This window comes from Curcuma longa, chromosome 4 (genome assembly GCF_044706935.1).
Source record: "Curcuma longa cultivar G26 ecotype Majalengka, Jawa Barat chromosome 4, ITB_CL_G26_1.1, whole genome shotgun sequence".
In the NCBI taxonomy this organism is placed as follows: Eukaryota; Viridiplantae; Streptophyta; class Magnoliopsida; order Zingiberales; family Zingiberaceae; genus Curcuma; species Curcuma longa.
In genome coordinates, this window is record NC_133864.1 from 16336617 (window position 1) to 16346300 (window position 9684).

Sequence of the window (9684 nt, forward strand, 5' to 3'; positions counted from 1 at the left end):
ATTAGAAAATTAACTATGATGAATTTATAAAAAAATTTCTTGAAATAAATAGCAGATTAGAAAATGCTAACTATTAGATTGAGTTATCATTTTTTTTTCCTTTTTAATTCATGTTGATTATCGATAAAAAATTTTTATAAGATTAAATCAGTCATATTAGAAATTTATATGAAAATTTTTTATGACATCAAATCAATCACCTTCGAATTTCGTTAATCAGTTGGAAAGACGGAATGGTTTGGCCAACTCTAAAAAAAAGAAAAAGAAAAGTATTTCGTCACCTCTGGACGGTTTAATTTATCGTGGATTTTTTCGGAAACCGAAACCACACAAGGACAAGATCAGCTTGATAAAAATAATGGCAGTCAGTCGAGTGGAATTGGAAAGCAGCATTACGCCATGGATGGCTTCGTGCTCCTCCTCCTCCTCCTCACCCTCTCCCTTGGCCTCGCCGCCAGGTTTCTGCTCTCCTTCCTCTGATCCATATTTCCCCAAACTTCGTCTCCTTCCTCTGATTCATATTTCTGCTAAGGAATTTTCTTTATTATTATTATTATTATTATTATTATTATTTTAAGAATTCACCAATGAATCCTAAAGGACCAAGATATTTTCTTTGGTTCTCAAATTCAGAGTACAATTTTTGTATATTCATTAGTCAACTTTTAAAATATTCATATCTATTGAAATTCAAATCTTATTTTTTTATTTATAAGAAACTAAATAAATTCAGTATTTAAATATGGTATGCATATGTTACATAAATTTTAAATTCTGATTATTTAAGAAAAATATTTTATCATTTATCATCACATCATGTTCAGGCTATTCTCTTTTGTCACTATATTTTATTCTATTGTTATTAGGATTGAGTAGAGCATACTATCCAAATTAAACTAGGCAAAATCATAAATTCTACTCCTTTTTGTTTCTTTGATATTTTAACAAAAAGTGTATGCATTTTTCTAAAGTATCTTCTATCTTCTTCGCCCCCGCTTCATTTTATAAAATAATCCATTTTAATTTTCTGCAATCAAAGTTGAATGGATGGGATTTTAATTGGATGCTAAGTTAAGTATTTTTTAGCTGAAAATAATTGATAATGTTAAAATCCTTAAAATAATATTAAAAAAAACATGACATTAAGATACTGTTTGATTTAAATTATCATACATACTTTTTTTGTTATACGATCATCAGGCAATCACATAATCAAGATTATGAATATAAAATATAAATTAATTTTATTTGATTCAATTTATTTATTTAAAGAAAATAAAACATAACCAAGTTAATTTATTTTTTTAAAATAATTTAAATTAATAATATTAATATTAATATTATTAATAATTATTTAATAAAAATGATATTTTTAAATATAATCATTTTAATAAAATAAACCCTAAACCCTAAATAATTTGAGATTATTTTATTAAAATAATTATTTTAATAAAATAATTTATCAAATTAATAAATATAATTTATTGATTTTATTTTTTAAAATTTAAAATAAAAATATATATTTTTCAATAAAATAATTATTTTAATAAAATAATTTGTTAAATTAATAAATATAATTCATTAATTTTATTTTTTTTAAATAAATAAATAAATAAATAAAAAATAAATATTTTAATAAAATAATTCATTAAATTAACAAATATAGTTTGTTAATTTTATTTTAATAAAATAATTTATTAAATTAATTAATATAATTCATTAATTTTATTTTTTAAAACTTAAAATAAATTATCAATTTAAAATTTATAAATATTTAAATTAAAATTTATTAAATTAATTAACTCGGTTTCAATTATATTTCATAGTATATTTTAATTAACTTAGTTTTAAAATCGAAGGTAAACATGGAAAAAAATTTTCTTAACCGTCAAAATTATAAAAAATCTTAGACTATCAAGATAATCACTTTCTCAAATTATAATCCAATTACTGATGTAACGATGATATTGCATTATTTGAGAATCGATTATAATTTGATCCAAATAAAATTATCAATGATAAATAATTAAGATTATCAATGATAATCCCGAATCAAATGCTCTTTAATTGACTTGACGGAACACTATGAGTGAACGATGTACATTTGACATAAATTTAAAAATTGTTAAATACTTTTAATTAAAAAAATATTTAAAGAACCTAAAACTCTAGTAAACATCACAGTGTAATAATACTCATTTGATATATATCTCTATGCCAAACTCTTTTGCTATGATTTTTTTTTTGATGATTATTTCAATTGATTGATAATTAAGAAATAGATTATTTAATTATTATTTATTTAAATAATTTAAAATATAATTATAATTCATAATTATTATAATTACTACAAGCTATTTAATTTTATTGTGCTTCATAGCATTATTAGCTTCATCATCAACAAGAAAGCACTGGCCCACGGAGAAACTCTACTAGACACGGGCCGTCTGCGTATTGTTTCTGAAAGTGATCCGAGCTTGCAATGGATGTTTTCATCATGACCGTCAATTCGAGACATCTCTGTCAGATCTATCTCCTTGCCTTCGACCGTGGCTTTCTACTCGACTTCACCAGATTCTCCACGAAGTGCTCGAGGTGGAGCAATGCGAGGGCCATCACCGTCGAATAGGGACAAATAAAAATTTAATTAAATCGAATAAATGGATGATTTGCGAATCGATCAAATTAAAAAAATTTTAATTTAATTATTTTTTAAAAAAATAATTTTAATTACTGATTTTCAAATAAAAAATTAATTAATTCGAATTTAAAATCCAATCGATTTCGATTTTACTGATGAAGCGTATCCAGTCGATTGGAGTTAAATTTTTGAACCGACGGGCCCGGCTGACCCGGGTTTCCGGGGACCCGACCCATGGTCGGGTCTAGGGCCATCTCGTTGAATAGGGACAAATAAAAATTTAATTAAATCGAATAAATGAATAGAATCGATCAAATTAAAAAAATTAAATTTAATTATAAATTTTAAATTTTTTTTAAAAAATAATTTAAATTTCAATTTTAAAATTTCGAATTAGAAAAATAATTAATAAATTTTAAATAAATAAATTTATAAATTTTTTATAATATTTAAAAATTTTAATTAATTCAGTTAATTTGATCAAAAATTGAATTAATCGATAAAATATCGATTCAATTTATTTAATTTTTATTAAAAAATTTAATTCAGTTGATTTTTTAAAAAAATTATTAATTTTTTTATTAATTCCGTTGGTTCGATTCGATTTAAATACTGCATGTCCTCCGCCCCGCCGCCCCGCCGCCCCGCCGCCCCGAACGGCATCATCTTGATCTCCCGACTCCCCGTCAGATCCACCCCTCGCCTTCGCCGCCGGCCAAGAGCCTCTCCGGCCGGAACTCCATCGGCGCCGTCCACTCCTCTTCGTCCCACCCTAGCATTTATTCTAAGTAACTTCCATTCCTATCAGACGTTCTCTAGCATTTAGTTTCCTTTATACTAAAAGATCAGATTGCTGTTTTATTCATTAAATTAGGCATTTTTATGAAGCATGATGGTCAAAACTAAAAGTTAGTTATTTCAAACAAATGCATGGAGCTCCTGTTCTGTAAATTGTATTTCATATTCCACACATTTTCTCTCAGATATCACTCTACATCTGCTCTGATGGAAAGGATTCCAAGTAGGTGGCCTCGTCCCTCATGGCATCCTCCTTGGAAGAATTATAGGGTGCGTTTTTTTGTCAGCAGAACAAGTCTGATCTTTTCTTGAATTTAATTTTGTTGATCAATTGGTTCAGGTCATCAGTGGCCACTTGGGATGGGTTCGTTCCATTGCATTTGATCCCAGCAACACATGGTTCTGTACTGGTTCCGCTGATAGGACGATAAAGGTTCCTTTCCATTTGCTGTTGTCCTTAGCTTGTATCTCATATATTTTTAGTCGACTACATTGATTAGATTTCTCATTTATTTTTTGGGCTCACTATCTAGACTTTACCTTACATTGACACTGCATAAGAATCCTTTTTGAAAATTCTTATTTTCAAAGAAAATCCTACCTGGGACTGGTAGACGACTCCAAATTCAGTTCTCACTGCAAAACTCCGTGCTAGCTAAAGGAGACTTCTAGTGTAATTAAGACTCCGAATTTTATATATATAATAAAACTGTATCTAACACAATTAAATGTGAATTAAAATACATTAGTCACACACACACACATTAGTCACAATATAGCACTATGTTGAGTGCTATATCCCAGTTTTAAACTAAAGTACTCTGAGAATATCTGCATTTACAATTTCTTTTAGTCCCTCGGAATAAGTCATTTTATCACTTGTGAAAGTCTTCTCTTCGCTGTCTTTCAATATTTTTTTCCATGTCATAGTTTTATATCTGATTTAAAAACAAATTCTCATTTGTATATTTGATTTGTTTGCCTTTTTTAAGATATGGGATGTTGCATCTGGGAGATTGAAGTTAACTCTAACTGGACATATCGAACAAATTCGCGGTAGTTGATTGATATATTTTTGTTTTTGTGTGCCTTTTATTATTTATTTTGTTGTGATTATTTGTCTACAAGTTGCATGGTGTTGATGTTAATCTCCTTGGGTGACTAGGACTTGCTGTCAGTCAAAAGCACACTTATTTATTCTCTGCTGGTGATGACAAGCAAGTTAAATGTTGGGATCTTGAACAAAATAAGGTTTTGCTTTTTTGCTTGTGCTTTGTTTATGTGGGATTCTAATCTGCTGGAAGTCTCTAATATGTTTTCTACCTTTAATTTTGCAAAAGGTTATCAGGTCTTATCATGGACATTTGAGTGGTGTATATTGCTTAGCTCTTCATCCAACTATTGATGTGCTGCTAACAGGTGGACGGGATTCTGTTTGCCGGGTATGACAAGAATGACTCTAAGACATGTGAATTTATTTGGTGGTTCATAAGTTGGTTTCATTTCAGTTGAAGGTTTTCTTATTTCAACGACATATTTGAGATCTGTATTTCATTTTATTAGGTTTGGGACATTCGTTCGAAGGCAATGGTTATGGCTCTCTCTGGTCATGATAACACTGTTTGTTCAGTTTTTGCTCGGCCAACGGTATGTAAGTCTTTGATTGGTAAATGTGTCGATAATAAGTTTTTTAAATCTTGATTTTTAAGAAAGGATTCATTAACTACAGTTTTTGGTAATTCTATAATCAAATTGTTTCAAATTCTCCTCTGGTATTTTTGTTGCCAAACTGCCCAAAAATTGAATATTGTCAACTTACCCATATTTTACAATACCTAATCACTTTATCCCTACTTTACAAAAACAATAATAAGGGTGGGGGGAATTGATTATGTTTAATGAAGTGTTTGATACCTTGGCAATACTTAGTCACTAAGGGTGCTTCCTGAAAACAAAGGTGAAAGACTAGATGACATTTTGACAAAAAAACATGAGGGGGCATTTGGCTTAACAAAGGGACAAATTTTAAAGGGTAAAATAGAAATTCTCCATTTAAAATAATTGTAATTGTCTTATATGATTTTGAGGTTTGTTAATGATTTTAGGGGTAAATTTTGTGTTGAAAAAATGTATCGTTTTGACTTTTTTAATAATGAATTTCCTATTCCTGTTTCCTGGGTTTTGTTTTTCAACTATTTTTCTAGAGTTGAATCTACTCATTTGGATGCTTTGGACATTTTTATGTTTCAGGATCCGCAAGTTGTAACTGGTTCCCATGATAGTACTATTAAGTTCTGGGATCTTGTAGCTGGTAATAGTCTTTGCTCAAGTCTTAAGTCCTTGAGCTATCTATTGGTTCTCAAAAGGAAATTTTCCAATTGCAGGAAAAACAATGACAACACTGACCCACCACAAGAAATCTGTTCGTGCGATGGCATTACATCCAAAAGAGTAAGGCTTTGTTAATTGTGGCTCTGTTAACCACATTTATGTTGCAAATGCGATTTTAAATCAGCTAAATAACTTGCTTTCCTTAATCCAGGAGAAGTTTTGCATCTGCTTCAGCAGACAATATAAAAAAGTTTAACCTTCCAAAAGGCGAATTTCTTCACAATATGCTGTTAGTATTTTCTCTTCAATCTTCCATTTTAGTGATGAATCAGTGGTTGCAATATATCTGAAAACAAAGCCCTAAAACAATATTATTTATGAAACCTTGTCCATTTTGGTTTGGCTTAATCTATGAAGCCGTGAGAAACATCTTGCACTTTGTATGATTTTACTCGTTTCGGTAAAAATTACAAAGAGTAGCATTAGATTCACCTCTAAAATGGCTTTTTATGAAACATGTTTTATCCAGGTCCCAGCAGAAAACAATAATAAATTCGATGGCAGTTAACGAAGATGGTATTCTGGCCACTGCAGGTATGTTAGTTGTGTTCCTTACGGGTCTTGCACTTACCGTTGAGAATATTAATATAATCAACATTTTGAAACTAACATGTCTCCTCTTTTCTGAAGGCGACAACGGAAGCCTTTGGTTCTGGGATTGGAAAAGCGGCCACAACTTCCAGCAGGCTCAGACCATTGTCCAGCCAGGTTGGCTTGATTAATCTTCACTCGCGAACTTTCGTTTACTTCGGATGTTCATTAGTTTCCTGACGATTTTCCTTGTTTCCTTCAGGTTCCCTGGACAGTGAAGCATGCATTTATGCTCTTTCTTATGATATAAGTGGGTCAAGACTTGTTACGTGTGAAGCTGACAAAACTATTAAGATGTGGAAAGAAGATACAAGTGCAACTCCAGAAACCCATCCTATCAACTTCAAGCCGCCAAAAGAGTTCCGTAGATACTAATTCTGCCATTGCCCAATGGCTTCGATCAGTTTGAATTGCTGGGTGACCATGGAAGGTAAACTATATTATTATCAGTTCATGCTGAGCTGATTCAAACCCAGTTCTTTTAATCTTTCTGCTCTCTGTTGTTAGCATTTACCTAGAACTGGTCAATTATGTTTTTCTTGTATTTGAATTTTGAAGACCTAGTAATACAAGTAAAATGGACAAGGTTGCCTTGCATTAAATTGTTCTATCCTCATTTTATGATGTTGCTATTTTTTTTTTCTTTTCTTCTGATGATGACTCCTAGTATTTATCAAAATTTTGATTTCACTTTTCTCTTCTGAAACTTCGTTTAGCCTTCTTAACGTAGCTGTTGTTGAAGATGTCCAGGTGGCACCATTTTAAAAATGTGAAGTCCATACTTAAAATTATGTTTGTGAAATCTTAATTTAAATTTCACCATTTTAAAAATGTGAAGTCCAATTTAAATCAAACACTACAAATTTTATATTTTAAATTTCGTAATAAACTTAAGTAAGTTATTTAAATCAAATAAGGTTTATTTATTTTATACATAAAAATCTCCAAAATTATTCTGTTATAATATTTTTATTTCAGATTTTTAATTATAGTCCTAATTAAAAAAAAACAAATTTGCTATATTCTAGTTTTTGTAATATGTGTTTGACAATTTTTCTGTCATTGAATTTTATAATAATTATTTATATCTTATGATTTGCTTTTATAAATTCTCAATGTATAAACAACAATTTGTGAATTTAATTTAAATTACTTCATAGTTGAATTTTAGTGTAGTATTTTTAATTCTTTAGACAATTAATTATAGAAATTGAACTAACTCATAATAAAACAATTACAAATCATGACATCTTTAATTATATAAAATAAAAATGCTACTAATACTATAATTAATACTTTTAAAATAGCAATTGAAGATCATATTATTAACATTAAAAATAGCAAAAAAATTAAATATAATTCATAACTATTATAATTATAGTATAAGATGAAATTTGTCACTCTATCATCTATCACAAGATAAATCTACAAGATAAATGTAGTTGGCCGAAAGGGCATTTATTATAATTACTACAAACTATTTAATTTTAACGCTTCATAACATTATTAGCATCATCCACAACAAAGCACAAGCCCACGGTGAACTCCACTAGACACGGACCGTCTGCATATTGTTTCTTGGAGTGATCCGAGCTCGCAAGGGATGCTTCATGATGACGGTGAATTCCAGCATCTCTGTCAGGTCTACCTCCTCGCCTTCGACCGCGGCTTTCCACTCGAACTGCTTCACCAGATTCCCCACGAAGTACTCGAGGTGGAGCAGTGCGAGGGCCATCCCCGGGCATATCCTCCGCCCCGCCCCGAACGGCATCATCTTGATCTCCCGACTCCCCGTCAGATCCACCCCCTCGCCTTCCCCGCCGGCCAAGAACCTCTCCGGCCGGAACTCCATCGGCGCCGTCCACTCCTTTTCTCGCCGCCGCCATCTCCGCCACCGTGAAATTGACCGCTGCGCCTTTAGGTATCAGGTGCCCCTCCAACACCGCGTCCTCCGGCGCGGTGTGCGGAAGCACGAGCTGGCCGGGCGGGTGCCGTCCCAGCCCCTCCAGGATCACCGCCTTCAGGTACGGCAGCCGGTTCTGCTGCACGTCCTCTTCGCTCACCTCGTGATTCTCCCCAGTTACTTCACGGATTTCGTCGAATAGTTTCTGCTGTACCCGCGGCTCCCTCACCAGGTGCGCCATGATCCACTGCAGCGCGGTCACGGTCGTGTCGGTGCCGCCGGTCATGAACTCGGAGCAGAGGGATACCATCTCGCTGTCGCTGAGCTCCCGTTCTCCTCCATCCTCCGGGAGCCGAACTCCCAACAGCGAATCCACATACGAGTAAGACCCTTCTTCTTCTTCTTCTTCTTTTTGTCCGGCACTGCGGTTGCATCCCCTCCGCGCTTGGATCAGAGGAAGGAAGAGCTCCTCTTGCCTACGGCGTATGCCGATCAGTCTATTCCACAGATTCCGGAATACGATCTTGGTGATTTGGGGAAATATGGCGAAGACGCTAAGCTTGGGGACTATCTTTAAAAGATTCCTCTGCGTGCTCTCGATGTCTCCGATGGCCTTCTCGTCTAACTTCTCGCCGAAGCACATGAGCACGAGCAAGCAGAACATGGCGTGCTGGAAACTCTCCATGACCACCACGACGCCACCGTCGGCGTCAGCCCGGGCTCTCAGCCGCCGCAGGAGTATCCCTAGCACCCACCTGCGGGACTCTCCGAAGCGCCGGATGCGGGCGGAATGGAGGACCCCGGAGGTCAGGTTTCGGCGGAGGAGGCGCCACTTCGGGCCATAGGAGGCCGAGCTGATATTATGACGGTTGCTGTTGATCACGCTGCTGGCTGGGTTCGCCAATGGGCGGTCAGCAAAGGCGGCGCCCTGGCGGATGAGCACCTCGTAGGCCAGGCGTCGGTCGGCGACGAAGACGGCCGGTAGGGAGGTGATTCGGATCGCGAAGAGGGGGCCGTGATTGTGGCGGAGGCGGCGGAGATAGGGCTCGACTTCGAACGCGGAGCGGCGGAGCCACAGGATGGGTGTGAGGAGGGGGATATAGGGAGGGCCGGGAGGGAGGCTGAGGGCGGCGCCGCCAGCGCTCTGCTCTGCTTCCCCCGCTTGCTCGGCGATAGGAAGGAGAGCAGAAACCTGGCGGCGAGGCAAAGGGAGAGGGTGAGGAGGAGGAACACGAAGTCATCCATTGGCGGGGCGCTGCTTGATTCCACGCCACTGACTGCAATTATTTATCAAGCTAATCTTGTCAGCGTATGGTTACTGTTCATCAATTGATATACCGTTCAGAGGTGACAAAATACC

At 34.9% G+C, this 9684-nt stretch overlaps 1 protein-coding gene and 1 pseudogene across 1 annotated transcript; one reads left to right on the top strand and one right to left on the bottom strand.

The window, feature by feature from the left end:
• Window positions 1-3627: 3627 nt before the first annotated feature.
• On the top strand, window positions 3628-7017 carry LOC141827537 (protein pleiotropic regulatory locus 1). The gene is made up of 12 exons (XM_074714808.1): window positions 3628-3709; window positions 3780-3872; window positions 4432-4495; window positions 4605-4690; window positions 4780-4881; window positions 5003-5086; window positions 5690-5750; window positions 5824-5890; window positions 5982-6059; window positions 6300-6364; window positions 6461-6538; window positions 6624-7017. The coding sequence occupies exons 1-12, from the start codon at window positions 3647-3649 to the stop codon at window positions 6794-6796; spliced, it is 1014 nt and encodes a 337-aa protein (XP_074570909.1). The 5' UTR covers window positions 3628-3646; the 3' UTR covers window positions 6797-7017.
• Window positions 7018-7919: 902 nt separating this feature from the next.
• LOC141826340 (cytochrome P450 89A2-like) lies at window positions 7920-9613 on the bottom strand (annotated as a pseudogene).
• Window positions 9614-9684: the final 71 nt, after the last annotated feature.